This window comes from Danio rerio, chromosome 16 (assembly GCF_052040795.2).
Source record: "Danio rerio strain M-AB ecotype USA chromosome 16, GRCz13ab, whole genome shotgun sequence".
NCBI classification, from domain to species: Eukaryota; Metazoa; Chordata; class Actinopteri; order Cypriniformes; family Danionidae; genus Danio; species Danio rerio.
In genome coordinates, this window is record NC_141036.1 from 52,420,726 (window position 1) to 52,439,567 (window position 18,842).

Genomic DNA, 18,842 nt, shown 5'->3' on the forward strand with positions numbered 1-18,842 from the left:
GCTTAACTGAAATGGAATTGCCTTTCGCTAGAGTAGATTTAGTCGACCAAAACTAAATAATTCAAGACTAAAATATGAAATTGCAAAGGGAATTTTTGTCAAAAGACTAAAACTAAATCAAACTTTTCTGTCAAAATTAACACTGCCGCTGTGGCGACCCCTGACTAATAAAGGGACTAAGCCGAAGAAAAATGAAAATATTATTTTCTATAGGCAAAGAGTGCTGACATTTTCTTAACATCATCACCTTATGTATTGTTAATAGCTAGTTATTTAATTATTATTATTTAAAAGTATTTTAGAAAATCATACTCTGTAAAACTAATGAAAGAAGAAAAAGAAAGGGAAAAACATAGTTAGACTGTATAGTTCTAAGGGTTTACCATTTTTTACAGTGTACTTTATCAGTTAAAACATGCTTCAGCTTTATAGACGTAAACTGTAAATGTTCTTTAAGTAACTGACGGCAAATGTATAACTCAGTTATAATAAAAAAAATACTAGTTCAGCAGCAAGTTACATCGGTTTTGGGAAACATGAGCAAAAAAAAAAATCACAGAAAATACAAACCTTGTTTCTCTTCTGTGGCTTTAAGGTTGAAAATCAGGTAAAAAACCTTTTAACTTGTTTTGCGCCAGCGGTACACACCTACACCTTTTTGCAACTTGCTGTTTTCTTTGACCTGCCAGCTAATTATACTCGTTCTTCCAGTCCAGTTATCGTTCATTGTAAACAAAGTCTTTTATTTACTTTAATTAATTTGTAATGGGCCACCAGTGGTGGAAAGAGAACTGAAAAATCATAATCAAGTAAAAGTACCAAAACTTGCCTAAAATGTAGTGCGAGTAAAAGTACCAGTTGTAAATATTATATAAATAAAATAGTGAATAGTAGACCTTTCAAAAGTACTTGAGTATTGAGTATTAAGCTGATGCATTTACTTATAATTTGTGGATGTGTGTAAATGCAACATTCTGTCGTGCATTTAGTTGTCCAGCAGGCCCACAACATTATAAGATGTTAAAATTAGGTTAGATTTAGGTTGTGATGTCAGGTGACCAAAATTTATTGATTATTCGACATTTGAGGACAATGTTATTTTGATGTCCAATAACACGTCTAATGACGTTGATATTTGGTTGGTTTTAGATTGTGTTAGAAAGTGACCAAATTCCAATGTCGAGCTAACATCTTTCATTTTTTAAAACTTTCATTATATTGACATCAGATACTGACATTTATTCATCAGGTATGGCTAGCAAAATCCAACATTACGACATAATGGCAACGACATAGCGTCAAGCTAACATCATTAGACATTAAAATTTGGTTAATTTTAGGTTGGACATTGATGTCGATTAACATCGAGTTTGATGTAAACTTGATTTTCATTTCCAAACAAAATGCAACGTCCCCACAACAATGAGCTACAATGTCCATCTGACGTCATGTGCCTGCTGAGTGTTTAAGGCCAGTTCGGCCATCATGCAGTAAACATTTGTCATCTTCTCATCAGTGACATGCATCTAAACAGTCTCGGGTCAGTGCTTGTGATGATTTTGGACATCTTCTTGGACACTTTTAATGTTCCAAAGAGTTTGCTGCAATTAAACTTTTCACTCATCATAGCACAAGCACATGCTGCTGATAATGTGGCAATAAAAGTGATTTGATTTTAAAATCACCCATGCCTTGACATTGTTCATTATGATGAGATTTACCTTCTATGTGTGATTTAATTAGACAGGAATCACAGAAGTGATTTTTATAATCCCCATAAACAAGTAAGAAATGGTGACTCCAGGTTGAAGAAAAGTAGGGGAGTAAAAGTACCGATACTGCGCTAAAAATCAGGGGAAAGTTAAAGTAAACATTATTAAAATTACAATCTATGAAAAACTCAAATTACAGTGAATTGAGTTTTGCAATTCGTTACTTTACACTATTATGGGCCACATAATTTAGGGGTGCCTTTTTCTTTTTTTCTCCTTAATTCTGTTATTTGAAATAAAAATGCAACATTTAAAAAAAAAAAAAAAAAAAAAAAAAAAAAAAGTATATTCAGGAAAGTCCTTAAAAAAAAAAATTTAACAGGTCAATAGTTTAGCTAAAGATAAAAAAAAAAAGAGAATTAAATGTATATTCAGGAAAGTCCTTAAAAAAAATTTAACAGGTCAATAGTTTAGCTAAAAAAAAAAAAAAAAAAAAAAAAAAAAAAAAAAAAAAAAAAAAAAGTCATCTTGGATGGCCTGAGAGTGAATAAAAATTTCATTTCTGGATTATCTTTCACTTAAATGCAAATAAGTTTGACCTACTCTCAGGATTTCTCAGCAGACATGCTTTGGTCTTAGATGTTTAAAGTGGTGTGGAAAATTAACAAAATGATGCATAAAGAGTGAATTAAATTTGGCAAATCAGGAAGACAGTGAAGTCATAAATGAAGTTCAACTCTTGATCTGTTGCAACTATACACCTAATAAATGCCCAAAAATTTAAAGTTACACAGCTCAAATATTAGAATAAAGGCTTAATTTCTTACATCACATACACTAATCAATAATCAAAAAGTGCACTAAAGGACCATGGAAATCAGAGTCGCTAGATGTTTTTGTTTTTAAATATTTATTCAACAGATGTTTTTGTCCAAGACTACATGATTGAAAGGAGTTTTACAAGGCAAATTACAATGCTAGATCACAAATGAAATGGATTAACAAAATGCACTTAAGCACCTAGTAATTAAAACCAATGATTCGTTGTATCAAAGCAAAGCCTGGAAAGTCCATCGCCAAGATCCCAAAACAACGTTTTGATTTCAATGAAGAAATGCCTCCAAGATAATCATATAGCCAGCGGTTTATCTTTTTTGCTACCACTTTAGGAGTTAAATCTAGTCTCAGTACAGGCCAGCCTGTGCCGCTTGAATAGCTCAGCACAGCAAGATCAGCTTTACAGTCTTTTAAAGCCTCATTCAGATGCTTAGCAATTTTAGCTTCCTTAACTCCAATATGGCTTACTTTATAGTCATTCTTATCATCAGTTTCTATCAGAGACATTCCCAGTTTAAAGTCATTTGTCTGAACAAAAACAATCTTTCCTCTCACATCTTTAATTTGAGGTATTTTATCACTAACCCAACAATCAGGATCATTTTTAAGTTGATTAAGTACCTTGACAGGAAACCTGTCCCATGACACGTGCTTGACACGGACCAACACCACTTCAGATGTATGTATAGACAAGAATTTCTTAATAGTGTTGAGAACCTTTGAGAACCTGGTGTATTGAGGAAACAGTCCATGCACAACTTTCAGGTCTCTTCCAGACACACTCAATTCCAGGTAGCGTATGCCAGCCTTAAGCTGGCTTTCCACGGACCACGACTGACATTCTGCTTCTGGCCCTCCATGAACAGCCAAGCTGGCATGAGTGCCAGGAATAGAGATGGCAGAAATTAATTTATTATCATCCAGAGTTCTCATCCAGGCAATGTTATAATCTGCTGGAAGGAGGAGTCTCGCCTTATCATTGAACACTTGTTGAACACTGTTGTGCAGCCTGTGGAAAACAAAAAGCACACAATTAACATAAAATACAGGCAAATAAAACGGCTTTAGCCAAACTGGTAGAATATTTAGTGAGAGGGTGCTCGCTGCAGAGCCATTTGAGCAGAGCTGAGCTGAGCTCCAGCGAGGGGGAGCATGAGTTCTCGCTCTGCCTCCTGTAAGCTGTTTTAATGCGTACACCAACCCCACCCCTAACCCTACCCCCAGTGACATCACTCGTAGAAGAAGTACAAAAAAGGTGGAGCTCAAGCTTAAGCTCCCCCTCGCTGGAGCTCAGCTCGCCCAAATGGCTCTGCAGCGAGCACCACTTGATATTTAGTAGTGCTTGCATACAATTTACAGAACAGGCATTTTGCCCAGGCTGCGCTCTAATGGTCAAATACTGCAACTATTAGGTCAAAAAGAAGAGGATTAGTCAAAACTGTATACCTTTACTAGGCCTGCCCCAAAGTCTAATATCTGTCAGACAACAAGGAGGCTTAATTCTGCTTTTAATACTTACAGAAGCATAAAGACACCGAGAACTTTAACAGCAACTCCCATCTCCATTGCCTTTGCTTAACACAAAAGAAAACACTTCATTAGGAAAGCATTTAAAAAGAGAGTTCTTAAATCAGTAGAGGGTGGAATTAAACATTTTATGGTTTTAAAATTTTCCAATTAAAACTACATTGAAGAAACCTACCTCAAGCTTTCTGGTGCACGACGAGAAACAACCGCAGATCACAGCACTGCTAAACACTAGTGCAAGTCTGCATTGCATAGAAAACAGCACATGTAAATAAATGGACGAAATGGATATTCAATACAAGCAGAAAACAATTGGCATCTACACATGCAATGCCAACAAGACCTTAAAGTTGATTAGAGGATTTAGAATTTGTGCAGATGGGCCCGCAAAATTAAGAGCCAATTAACAGATTAAAACATCAGCTGTCTTGAGGACAGTTGTTATTCACAGCAATGAATACGACATTAATAATAATAATTATAATAATAATTCATGACCTTGGAATTATAAGGTTCTATCTGCGTTCTTCTAAATGATTTTGAGATATTAAAACTTCAAAGTTTTTGCATCCCATATAGCAAACAATATGCGAGTAACAGTTCTCTTTTATACATTACCATGACAGAGACACTAAATGTACTCTACACGCATTTTATCAAAGTTCTTACATTTGCAAATTGGAGTAAATAAACCAAAGTAAATGCAGATAAAACCTTTCAGTTCTGAAAAGTCATTTTCCACTTGGCATTATAAGGTTTTATCTGGCAGATCATTTATTGAAGCATTACTCTTCAAGAAATACGATCGAAAAATATATAGTGTTGTAACAATATGTTGATGCGCGAGAAAGTAGAATTTTTGCTTTCTATAACATTTCAGGTTTTAGGATGAATATGGTTTCTTGTTTAAATTAAAAATAACACAAGGCTGGGCAAAGTTTTTTTTTTTTTATCCAGTGCAGATGTTAAATTTTATCCAATTAATATTTATTACATTTTTTGATTTATATGAATTATATTTATTGGATTATTTGTTTGAATTAAATTAAGCAGTTGTCCTTCAAGGCTTAAAATATAAAGACTAAAAGAAAACAGACAGCCAATGAGTTTAATAAAACTTTTTTTAAATAACTTTCTCTCAATGTCAATATATACTTCCAGGTCATCACATTTACACACATCGTTTCAGTTTTAGATTTCTTGTCTTTTAGATGTCTTTCCCGCTGTCAACGGTGCAGTTCAGGAAAATGACAAAGAAAGCTGATCCTGATTGGCCCTTGAGCATGCATTTAAAATGCTGATTGGCTCACAGAAAGAACCTTATACATGTCTAAGCTACAGTTCGACTTTTTTTTTTTTTGGGAAATTTTTTTTAATTAAAAATCTTAAAATGTAAATAACTTAAATAAAATAAAAACATCACATAATGCAAATAAGTTGTCATTTAATAAGAATATGTGAATTACTCAATTTTGACAAATGTCAGATAGAATCCTATAATTCCAAGGTGACAAATAAGCAAACACTATCAAGCAACCACATTTTAAACCAGCATGCAATATTTTGAAAACACCCGAAGATAAATGTGGAATAGAAATAAATATACAGTACAAACCTTCCAACAAAGGTTTACAGCGACAGGCAAACACAAAGTAAGGAATTTAGAATCTTGATGGTTTGTATTGATGGACTAATCTGGTATGAAACCTTTTAACTCAGTTCTGCAGGGCTGTACACAGTTAGCTTAATTAAACACACCTGATCAAACTAATTGAGAGCTTCAGGCCTGAAACCTACAAGTCAACGTGTTGAAGCAGAGTCAGAACTAAACCCTGTATTAGATGAGCTGTTTGCAGTTTAGTTTAAACTTTAAATAAATAATTTTAAAACTTAATAAGAGTAGGCCTACAATAATAAAATGATTGTATATTGTACATATTGTATTTTATACAATTATTTTAAAAATGAGTAGTGAGACATGACAAACCAATTTTTTAAATTTGCATTAATAAAATAAAAACTATACTCCACAAAAAATGTTAAAGGCTTTAAAATAATGTTCACTAGTTACCAGAGGCGTTGCTAGGGTTGAAAGGGATAAGGGGCTTAAGTACCCCCTTAGAAAAAGAAGTTCTAATTCACCCCGCTAAAATACCCCCACTTTCGAAAGGTCTTAATAATAGGATTATAAATAGTTTAATTATTAATAAATAAAGGGTTTTTGAGTTGACAGTCTTTTAACAATAAATTGTGAAGCTTTGTGACTTGTAACACCAATAAGTAAAAAACACTGATAAATTATGCCACATCTCATTTCTGTCATGAGCCATACTGTGTCATACTTCTTGAGCCTCCTTTCTCCTCCTTATTTGCAGTTTCTGTTTGTTTTTTAAAAGTGTAATTGTCTGCATGTCTTCAAATATGGTTTATTTTTTATTGCGAATGTGATACAAAGCTAAAAATATGTTCATATGGACAGAGTGATTAACTAAGGTGTAGTGTTGTCAAGATACTGGAATTTCTAAATTCAATACTTTGCAAAATATTGATATTGAATAGGCTGCTATTTTTGATATAATAACAATTGTATAAAAATAGTACTATAAATAAAAATTAAAGATCTATATGCTAAGAAATGTTTATTTTAAATGTCTTTAGAGGGATATTTTTTTGTTTACTTTAAAATAAGTTGATGTGGACATTGTAGCACTTCAAATTAATGCCTGTTTCATTCATACTTGAGCTGAAATTCCATATACAGTTGAAGTCGGAATTATTAGCCTCCCTTTAATTTCCTTTTTAAAATATTTCCCAAATGATGTTTAACAGAGCAAGGAAATGTTCACAGTATGTCGGATAATATTTTTTCTTCTAGAGAAAGTCTTATTTGTTTTTTTTATTAGAATAAAAGCAGTTTTAAATTTTTTAATCACCATTTTAAAGACATAATTATTATCCCCTTTAAGCTATTTTTTTTAGTCTACAACAAACCATCATTATACAATAACTTGCCTAATTACCTTAACCTACCTAGTTAACCTAATTACCCTAGTTAAGCCTTTAAATGTCACTTCAAGTTAGAAGTGTCTCGATAAATATCTAGTCAAATATTATTTACTGTCATCATGGCAAAAGATAAAATAAATCAGTTATTAGAGATGAGTTATGAAAACTATTATGAATAGAAATGTTTTGGAAAAAAAATATTCTTCGTTAAACAGAAATTGGGAAAAAAAATAAACAGGGAATAATTCTGACTTCAATGACTCACAAAAGTAGTAGAATATTCCAGGAAATCCCTAATATGGATGAAGGCAGGGTCGGATTAACCAATGGGCATTATGGGCACAGGCCCACAAGGCCCGTGCGCACTTGGGGCCCTTGTGAGGGTGGAAAAAATGCCCATTTTTGAATGTCTATTTAGGCTAAGTGCAAAAAGCGAATCTCATTGGAAAAAGCTATTTGAGTGGTTCCGTCCATCAATGTTTGATTGACAGAGACAACATAACTAAAGAAAGAAATTACAGGTGTGTGAGTGGTGTAGCTCGTAAAGCGCATGGCAACATGTTTTGACTCTATATTTACACCTCAGCCATGGTGTCGTCCTTCCTGCAGTGTGCAAAAGTAACTCCAGTATTGATTCAGGATTTTAAAAAGTTTCAATTCAGCATTTGTTTTCACTGTGACTGTCTCGTAGGCGTGCACATGCTAATAATAGATATGCATGAACAGATATGCGCAGAAGCCCAAATCTACATTTTGTTGACAGACAGTTTGGGCTACTTATCACAATTATGGGAACTGTCGGCCCGACAATATTTAACTAGATGAACATTTTTTAGTTTAATGCCTTACCCAGAATATAAAATACATATAAATGCATTTAGATCATTTACTTTAATCATGGACTGTGAAGAGACTTTCAACCAGCAGAACAAAAAAACATTTCTGAAGACAATCATATACTGCACCTTTAACACATTAGCAAAGGTAGTTTAAAACTAAAAAGGATGCATACACTACCTCAGGGGTGGTCTGGGACAAAAAACAGCTCTGGCACTGTAGCCACACCAGCCCGCATTACCACACCGACACAGCCCCACCCACGGACACGCACATTCACTACTTATATTGGTGTACAGGTGGTCAAATACTATAAGCAGTACCTTACTGTATGAGATATTTAAACATTTAATGTATTTTACTGAAACAAAAACAACTCATTTATAACAAATTTATACATACATTTCATTCATTCATTTTCTTTTCTGCTTAGTCCCTTTATTAATCTGCGTTCACCACAGCGAAATGAACCACCAATTTATCCAGCATATGTTTCACACAGCAGATACCCTCCCTAAGGATAATTTTGCTTGCCCAATTCCCCTATAGCGCATGTGTTTGGACTGTGGGGGAAGCCGGAGCACGCAGAGGAAACCCACGGCAACACGGGGACGGCATGCAAACTCAGCACAGAAATGCCAATTGACCCAGCCGAGGCTCAAACCAGCAACCCTCTTGTGAGTTGACAGCGCTACTCTTTGCGCCACCGCATTGCCCACTTTCAAAACAAATTTTTAAACCTTTCTTTTTTTTGCATCTCTGCGCTTTTCAGCACCGCCTTTCCTTTTTTACGGTCCATCTCTGACAATTAGCTTGTGTTGCACTCACTGTTTGACATCCAAATTTTGATTATTTTTGCATAGCCTCTGATTGGGTCGGCCCACCTCGAAACCAGCCAGCCGTTGCCGATTGGGCCAAATGCTTAACATTTTTTATTATTATTAATATCATCATCATAATATTCACATCTTGCAAGAGATAAAAACTGCCTGCATGTTAAAACATTCATACATTCATTTTCTTGTCGGCTTAGTCCTTTTATCTATCTGGGGTCACCGCGGAATGAACCGCCAATTTATCCAGCAAGTTTTTAAGCAATGGATGCCTTTCCAGCTGCAACCCATTTCTGGGAAACATCCACACACACACATTCTCACACACACTCATACACTACGGACAATTTAGCCTACCCAATTCACCTGTACCACATGTCTTTGGACTGTGGGGGAAACCATGCAAACTCCACACAGAAACGCCAACTGAGCCGAGGTTTGAACCAGCAACCAAGCAACCTTGTTGCTGTGAGGCGGCAGCACTACCTACTCCGCCACTGCTTCGCCCCCATGTTAAAACGATACATATAAAAAATATAAATAAATTTAAAAAAACATGTCCGGCCCCCATTAAAAAAAAGGGTCCGGCCCTTCTGGTACTTGCTAAAATTGCCAAAAGGACAATCGGCCCCTGCACTACCTGAATGAAAGCGTCACTCATTAGAAGTTTTTGTAATGCTTTATTCAACTGATGCCATCAAGATTACACAGTTTAAAGATAAGAAAGAAAGAAAACACAACCAGAAAATTAAAAAGTATACAGTGCTCAGCACAATTGAGTACACCCCATCCTGAAAATGAATATTTTTATCCACTTCTGAGTGAATATAGGTAATAATTGTTAAGGCATTTGAACAAAACAGATTTATTAAACAGATATATTCATTAAAGTAAAGAGTTTGATCACCAGACATTTTTATAAATAAAGATAACACATTTTAATTCAAATGAAATGAAATATTGCAAAAGACAACAGCATTTTAACTATAATAATTTTTTTGTTTCTCTGGATTTTTACTCTTTTAAAACATTTTATGTAATATTTTCCCTCATATATAAATGTTTACTCATTTCTGGACACTTATTATGTAATTGTAGCTCCAGATTTGGCTTCAGCACTCACAAATTTAATAAATATGCACACATAATCTAAAGCATTCTCTAGAAAATATTAATTTAGCAGGTAGATTTGTGAACGATAGGATCATTCTGAAAACGTAGCCCTATATACATTTCTGGCGATCCCGAATTATGTAGTCAGAAGTACGTGTGGCTGCATTTCGTCTTTAAAACGAATGCTACGGAGCGGTATGAGACTGTTCCTTTTCATGCTGACCAGCTGACCGCTTACCTCCATATAGACGGCAACAAGTTTGTCCAGTGGCTTGTTGCATACATTGGAGGATTTGAGACGCAGAGAGGAGTTGACATTGAGTTCTGCAAAGAATGGTTTCAAAAAAGCAGATAAAACAAACAAACAAAAGAAAAAATAAAATAAGAAAGTAAATAACAGGGTGAGAATGTGGTAAAATCTGAAAATGTGGCAAAAATCAGGCAGGGGGCTTTTCTTTTCTGGCTTGGTTTTCAAAACATTGTCGGTTGGGTTTACGGTGGGTGAGCAGGTCAATCGGTGCTTTTGAAAACACTATCAGTTGGGGGTGGGAAGATCAATCAGTTGGTCAGTCAGTCTGTCAACAGCAGCCTCTAGTGGATTTACATGAGAAAAGCATGCGCGAATGCACTCGCAAAAGAAATTTGAGATCTCAAAAAGCATCCACAGTGGTCTCTGGTGGATTCGCGCAAATGAAAAACTGCACACAAAAAAAAAAAACCATAGCTCCTGGGACGTATTTAGTGCTCTTCAGAAATGTATAGGGGGTACATAATCAGAATGAGCCTGGGTGTGTGAGGTGTGTACTCATTTATTCTGAGCACTCTATATGTAGTCAAACACGTGAATGATGAAATGCCTTATCATTGACATGACAGAGAGTACAACTTCTTATTAGCTGTTAGGTTTTAGTAGCACAGCTACTTATTAAAACTAATGATCAACTGAATCAAATCAAGACCTGGAAAGTCCATAGCTATTACCCCAAAACAAAGCTTGATGTTCTCTTTAGAAGCACCTTCAAGGTGACTGTATAGCCAAGGGTTGATTTTTTTGGCAACATTTTTCGGTGTTCTATCTAACCTTCCTAAAGGCCAGCCTGTGCCACTTGAATAGTTTAACACAACTGCCTTAACTTCACAAGGCTCTAAAGCCTTATTCAGATGCTCAATAATTTTAGCTTTCTTTTTTTCAACATTACCTACTTTATAGTCACCCTTTTTATCAGTTTCTAACAGAGGGACTCCTAGTTTAAAGTTCTTTTTCTGAACAAAAACGATCTTTCCTCTCACGTCTTCAAGTTGTGGTATTTCATTATTAACCCAACAACCAGGATCATTTTTAAGCTGATTTGCAACATCGTCTGGAAATGGGCCCTTTGACTCGAGCTTGACTCTTAGCAACACTGTCTCTGATTTATGTTGAGACAAAAAACCCTTAACTATATTGAGAACATCAGCGAACGTTGTATGTTGTGAAATCACACCATGCACAACTTTCAGGTTATTCCCAGACACTCTCAAGTCCAGGTAGCGTATGCCGGCGAGCAGCTGGTTCTCCAGTGACCATGACTGACATTCTGCTGCTGCTCCTCCATGAAGAGCCATGGTGTCGTGAGTGCCAGGAATTGTGATGTTCGAAATGAACATATTACCATCCAGAGTTTCCATCCAGTCAGTTTTATAATTTGTAGGCAGAGAGAGTGTTTCCTGATCGTTAAAAACGTGTTGTTGAGCACTCTTGTGCAGCCTGTGGAAAACAACAATGCTCAGGTGCAAAATAAACAGTGTAGTTTTAGCGCGACTGGTTGAAGTTAGTGCTAGAAATATAAAGTTTGTAATGTGACACTTAAAAATAACGGTCCATTAGTTATTAATAGTTAGTTATTTACTAACATGTACTATATTTATTATTGTGTTAATGATATTTAAGCTGTTTGTGTATGTTCACTCACTGTGCATTAAAGGGCACTCATTTTACCTCTTTTACAAGATGTAAGATAAGCCTTTGGTGTCTTCAGAATTTGTCTGTAAAGTTTCAGCTAAAATACCCCTCAGATTATTTATTAAATAATGTAGAATCTGCTCATTGTTTTCTGAGGACTATGTAGCTGTTTTTGTAGCCTAAACGCAAATGAGCTGCTTCTCGCCGCCCACCGCTCTGATGTGCATGTCTGCTTCTCATGCATTACGTTAGATAAACAGCAGTCAGTGATAGAGACAGACACGGATGAAGCTGAAATTCAGCTCATTAGTAAAAAATGACAAGTATGTTTATTTGATGTATTTGCGGTGGAGTTTATTCAAGCCTTTCTGAAATGATGAGTCACACACAAATCCTATTTGCAGTACAAACACACACATACACACACATATACAGTTGAAGTCAGAATTATTCGCCCCGCACTGAATTTATTTTTCTATTTTAAATGTTTCCCAAATGATGTTTAACAAAGCAAGGAAATATTCTCAGTATGTCTGATAATATTTTTTTCTTCTGTAGAAAGTCTTATTTGTTTGATTTTGACTAGAATAAAAGCAGTTTTTATTTTTTTAAAACCATTTTAAGGTCAAAATTATTAGCCCTTTTAAGCTATTTTTTTTCTCAATAGTCTACAGAATAAACCATTGTTATACAATAACTTGCCTAATTACCCTAACCTGCCTAGTTAACCTAATTACCCTAGTTAAGCCTTTAAATGTCACTTTAAGCTGTATAGAAGTGTCTTGAAAAATGTATAGTCAAATATTATTTATATTATTATATTATTGTATTATATTATTGTCATCATGGCAAATTAGAAATAAGTTATTAAAACTATTGTGTTTAGAAATGTGCTGAAAAAAATCTTTAAACAGAAATTGGGGGAAAAAATAAATGTAATAATTCAGGGGGCTAATAATTCTGACTTCAACTGCATATGCGCAATTACTGACACCATGTGGCCGTGGTGATTATAGTGGTTAAGAATTACATTGCGATTTTTCTTTTTTTTATTACATAGTTTTAAAAACATTTGAAATTAAATTTAATTAAATTCATTTTTTGAGGTGCAGCTGATCACCGAGAGTTGTAACATGTAATATGTTTTAATCGCAGTTTCTTTGCAAAAATAATGTTTTGTGGATGTGTGTACACATGTTATTATGGAGACATGGCACCTGTCAATCAATTTGGTGAGCTGGAAAAAACGCACTCCTATGTCATATTGCGGTCAGCCTCAAAATTACTGGGATTTAGATTCCATTATGATGTCAGTAAATTTAAAAAGGTGGCTTATTGTCTTTATATCACTTCAATATGACTGTGGACACACTATACCTGCAAACAGTTCTGTACAAACAGCTTACAAAAGATGATTTTTATCATAGGTACCCTTTAACTAATGTTAGCCAGCACAATTTGAGGTTTTAATAATGCATTAGTACATGTTAAATTATTCAAAGAATATGCATCCGTATGTAATGTTAGTAAATGCATTAACTAGTGGACCATTGATCTAAAGTGTTACCATTCATGCATTTAAAAACAAAATGTATAGCTTGTAAGTTACTTGGGGTAGATGTATAAGCCAAATTAACAATTAATTGCAATAGGAAATGACAGACTTAACTTAAAGAATCGATATGGCTAAAAACAAAGCACAACCTAAAGAGACATTTGTGTGCAATCAGAGCATATGGCAGCTTCTGAATTATGTCAGTATGCAAGTCATGAGAGAATGTTTTTATTTTAAGCACCAAAACTAATAATTCACTCTATACATGGAAAATGAAAACAAAAAATACTCACAGAAGGACAAAGATACAGAGAGTTTTCATTGGAGCTCCCATCTTCTTCACTAAGAGAAAATTGAGAATGGCACAATTTTATTTCATTTGAAAAATATATTAAGACTATTAACAGCAGTTCTTAAAATCAGAACAGAAGTGGAATGAACACAAGAATTACTGTCAGATAAACAAATATCTAAATGGTCAAATGTTGATTAAAAAAAATTAAGTGAGAAGATACATACCTCACAAATCCCGATGCACACCCAGAAAGAACTGCCGATCACAGCACTGTTTTCAGGCACAAAGGGTCAGTCTGGAAGCTTTAAGAACTCACTGATCTCATGTGATTGGCTGCTAGCTTGATGTATTTTTGCATATTAGGTTTTTCTAAATACATTTGGACATTTAAGGCACACTTAAAATGACTTGCCATTAACCAATAATAATATAACAAAGAATTAAAAAAATTAAAATAGCTCTAGCAAACCATTTTTGAAACCAAATTTGCAGAGCAAGGTTTAAAATAATTTATGTTGTGTGGGTGTTTCAATTGAGATCCTGATCTTTATATGATTGAATGTGCAGCTTTACACTGAATGCATTGATGCATGCTAAACAAGTAGTGACAGAAAACACCTTTAATAACTAACCCAGGCTCATTCTGAAAACGTTATGTATCCCCTATATACATTTCTGGAGAGTGACAAATACGTCCCAGGAGCTATGTTTTTTTTTTTTTTTTTTTGCAGTTTTTGCAAATCCACCACTCTGTACGCTTTTTGAGACCTCAAATTTCCCCCGCGAGTGCCATTCCTGCCTGCTGTTCTTGTGTAAATCCACCAGAGGCGCTTGTTGACAGACTGACTGACCGACCCACCCTCCTCCTTCCCTAAACCCAACCAATAGTGTTTTTAAAAGCACTGATTGACCCACCCACCCATTTCCCTAAACCCATCCAACTGTGTTTTCAAAAGCAATCCAAAAAAAGAAAAGCCTTCGTCTGATTTTCACCACATTTTCAGCTTTTAGCACATTCTCACTCTGTTATTTACTTCTTTGTTTTATTTCTTGGTTTCTGTTTTTGTCTCACCCAATTTCTGGAACCGATCTTCGCTGGACTCAAACCCCTTCGTCATGGTCAACTCCTCTCTGCATCTCAAATCCACTAACGTTCATGGCAAGATAACTGGACAAACAGTGGGAAAGCTGTCCATACGGAGATTTGTGGTCAGCTGGGAAGCGCGAAACGGAATGTATTGCTCATTTTAAAGACGAAAACAGCCATATGTTTGTCTGACTACGTAATTCCAGATCTCCTGAAATGTATATAGGGGTACATTTTTAGATTGAGTCTATGTTGTTAATAACCTAAGAAAGCATTTCGATGCCACCACCACAACTTCTTCTGTAATAATTATATTTTACAGTAAAGTCTTTCATACATGCCCTTTAAATGACGCGAGAGGCGTTATTCTAGATTATTAATCTGCGGGTCACGTGCGTTTTGTATGAACCATTGCTTTTGATTCGTACTGACCATGGACAGGGCCGGCGTGCCCATAGAGGCGATCTAGGCAACCACCTAGGCCGGCAGAATAGAGAAAGCGGCGTTCGTGACACCTCCCTCACCCCCCGCCGCCTCAGATATATACGCACCTAGGGCGGCAGAATAGAGAGGGTGGCGTCCGCGACACCTCCCTCAACACACGCATTCTCAATTATGTCCGCAACACCTCCCTCACTCCCCGCCGCCTCAGTTATATCCGCGCCTAGGGTGGCAGGATAGTTAAAGCGACGTCCGCGACACCTCCCTCAACACACGCATTCTCAATTATGTCCGCAACACCTCCCTCACTCCCCGCCGCCTCAGTTCTATCCACGCCTAGGGCGGCAGAATAGAGGGGGTGGCATCCGCGACACCTCCCTCAACACCTGCGTCCTCAGTATGTCCGCGACACCTCCTTCACCCCCCGCCGCCTCAGTTATATCCGCGCCTAGGGCGGCAGAATAGAGAGGGTGGCATCCGGGACTCCTCCCTCAACAAACGCATTCTCAATTATGTCCGCGACACCTCCCTCACCCCCCGCCAACTCAGTTCTATCCACGCCTAGGGCGGCAGAATAGAGAAGGTGGTGTCCGCGACATCTCCCTCACCCCCCGCCACTTCAGTTATATTCGCACATAGGGCGGCAGAATAGAGAGGGTGGCATTAGCGACACCTCCCTCAACACACGCATTCTCAATTATGTCCGCAACACCTCCCTCACTCCCAGCCGCCTCAGTTATATCCGCACCTAGGGCGGCAGAATAGAGAGGGTGGCATCCACGACACCTCCCTCAGCCCCCGCCGCCTCAATTATATTCGCACCTATGGCGGCAGAATAGAGAGGGTGGCATCCGCGACATCTCCCTCATCACACGTGTTCACAATTATGTCCGCAACACCTCCCTCACTCCCCGCCGCCTCAGTTATATCCGCGCCTAGGGCGGCAGAATAGAGAGGGTGGCGTCCGCGACACCTCCCTCAACACCCAGGTCAGTTATACCAGGCTTTTTGTCCGCGACATACATGATCCCCCCCCGATCGTTCCAGGGCGGCGTGACCGTTCTTTGCCTAAAGCGGCAGGTTAGCTTGCTCCGGCCCTGACCACGGATCAACTGTGACCCATTACATCACTATTTTTTGTTGTTCTTATACTTGTTTAATGTATTCTTGTTTATGTAAAGCATGTTTTAATTACCATTGTGTATGAAATGTGCTATATAAATGAACTTGCCTTGCCTTGCTATAGGGGGCATGGAGAGATCGAACCAATTCGGTGGATGGGGATGATTGGAAGCCCATGGTAAGGGCCTAATGAGAGGAATGTGACATATGGACTTTTGCTGGCCTCACTTCCAACAGCAACCTAGTTTTTCCAAGTGGTCTCCTATCCAGGCTCAACCCTTCTTCGCTTCAGTGAGTAACCGATCTTGTGCAGACTGATATGGCTGTGAAATTAAATGTAAATGAATCCCATCATGATAAAAAAAGCTGTCATGCAGGTTTAGAAAGACGTGCAGTAACTGTTCACCAACCGTATCATAAAGCTAACACTTTCTTCTGTTTGTTGAAGGCTGTTATAAATCTTCACTGGCCGCGCGTCTGCTAACCTGCATGCAAAAATAGGGATCCCTTCTACAAGAGACCTTTTATGGCACCACTGGACATATCAGATAATACTTAGTTATGCTCTTTTATTAGCATTTGATAACGGTTGTAGTTGCATGGAGTAAGCGAACTTCAGTTTTTTTTAAACCACACAGTTTACATCATCTTAGTATGATGAATGAGTTGTAAAAGAATAAGCCTGTACACTCAAATCCACAATACAGAAAGTATTATAAAGTGAAATTTACTTACACTTGAGCACTTTAAAACAATCTGGACATCACATTCTCAACTAACGGGATAGTTCACCCAAAACTGAATATTCTGTCGCCATGTACTCACACTTTTACTTGATTCAAACCTTTGAGCTATTTTCTTCAGTGCTCACAAAATAAGTTATGCTGAAGAAAGCTGGACACTGTAACAATTCAATTCCAAACTATTTGTTTTTCCTATATGGAAGACAGTGGTTACAGGTTTTCAGCTTTCTTCAAAATATCATCTTTAGTAAAACTCATAAAGATTTGGAATGACTTGAAGGTGAGTAAACAGTACAATCTAGGATCATTCTGATTACGTACTCCTATATACATTTCCGGAGAGAGGCAAATACTTCCCAGGAACTATGTTTTTTTTTTTGCAGTGTTTAGGTGCGTTTGACTTCATGCAGCTCAGCGCAGATCGATCGAAATCTGTCTTAAGACAGTGCATGCTGGTTAGAAATTTTGTCCGGATTGATGCTGCACTGATGCCATGTGACTGTCACATGTGGCATCAAAGTACCGCGACAGCGCCCTGAGATCAGACGTCTGATTCAGGCTGAAGAGCAACTGCACTAGCTCTGATGTCGACACCGATATTACACGATTGGCCGAGTTCACCGCATTACAACTACTGCGTGTGTTTTGGGTTTATTATTGGACAAATTCCGATTCACAAATTTCAAAACAAACAATTCACTTTTTATACCCTCTCTATCTTGTACACATCATGCTTATTAAAAGACTACAAATATTTTACTGCAATAATCATGTTTTGTTAAATAATTTAGTTATAAAGACTAGATTGTTTGCTTGATTTAAAGGATATATTTTAGCGAATAACCTAAATATTAACTCTAATAAGTCTTACAGACTTGTAATAAAATAATTATCTTCATGGATCCAGCCACTCTAAAGCTTTCTTAACAAATGAAGTTAAAGAACTATTTTATTAAATAATTATAAAATGATTTTTAGGATTATAAAATATATATATATATATATATATATATATATATATATATATATATATATATATATATATATATATATATATATATATATATATATATATATATATATATATATATATTATTTGCTGTCTAGCCGTTTATACCCGGTCTTTCTGGGAAAGGTCTACTTAAAGTGTAACTCATTACAGGAATGTTCTTTTCTTCAATCTATTTGGATTAAAGTGCTTTTTTCAAAATGCTTTTATTATCAAAAATAATCTTAATCATTGTTTAAGACTTAATAAAAACACCTTGTTTTGGCTTTTACATTAATATATATTGGAAAGTTTTATATCTATATACGTAAACCCCTTTTAGCATATTAAGTATTGGCTTATAGTGATGTTTAAACTTCTAGATTTTGTGATTATTGCATTGTAGTTAATAGGCCTGTTCGTTTTTGTTTATATTACCCTCTCGTTTCCCCTTATTTCTCTCATGTGATTGTTCATTCATTCATTAATTTTCTTGTCGGCTTAGTCCCTTTATTAATCCGGGGTCGCCACAGCGGTATGAAACGCCAACTTATCCAGCAAGTTTTTACGCAGCAGATGCCCTTCCAGCCGCAACTTATCTCTGGGAAACGTCCACACACACACTCATACACAATGGACAATTTAGATTATCCAATTCACCTGTACCGCATGTCTTTGGACTGTGGGGGAAACCGGAGCACCCCGAGGAAACCCAGCCGAAGGCAGGGAGAACATGCAAACTCCACACAGAAACACCAACTGAGCCGAGGTTCGAACCAGCGACCCAGTGACCTTCTTGCTGTG

At 36.6% G+C, this 18,842-nt stretch overlaps 3 protein-coding genes across 5 annotated transcripts in view; 1 reads left to right on the forward strand and 2 right to left on the reverse strand.

Annotated features, from left to right (window-relative positions):
- The window catches only part of LOC147840416 (uncharacterized), a 976,031-nt gene that overhangs the window by 710,861 nt on the left and 246,328 nt on the right, over window positions 1-18,842 (forward strand). The gene's annotated exons all lie outside the window — the stretch shown is intronic.
- Window positions 2,604-5,975, reverse strand: si:dkey-152b24.6. Of its 2 annotated transcripts, none has more exon segments than NM_001386368.1 (4): window positions 2,604-3,558; window positions 4,069-4,123; window positions 4,252-4,318; window positions 5,692-5,975. In NM_001386368.1, coding segments are annotated over 2 exon segments (867 nt in total). In that variant the 5' UTR covers window positions 4,110-4,123; window positions 4,252-4,318; window positions 5,692-5,975; the 3' UTR covers window positions 2,604-2,732.
- Window positions 9,413-13,939, reverse strand: LOC100331378 (uncharacterized). The gene is made up of 3 exons (XM_087288202.1): window positions 13,882-13,939; window positions 13,656-13,704; window positions 9,413-11,612 (listed from the first exon to the last, which is right to left on the reverse strand). The coding sequence occupies exons 2-3, from the start codon at window positions 13,694-13,696 to the stop codon at window positions 10,784-10,786; spliced, it is 870 nt and encodes a 289-aa protein (XP_087144328.1). The 5' UTR covers window positions 13,697-13,704; window positions 13,882-13,939; the 3' UTR covers window positions 9,413-10,783.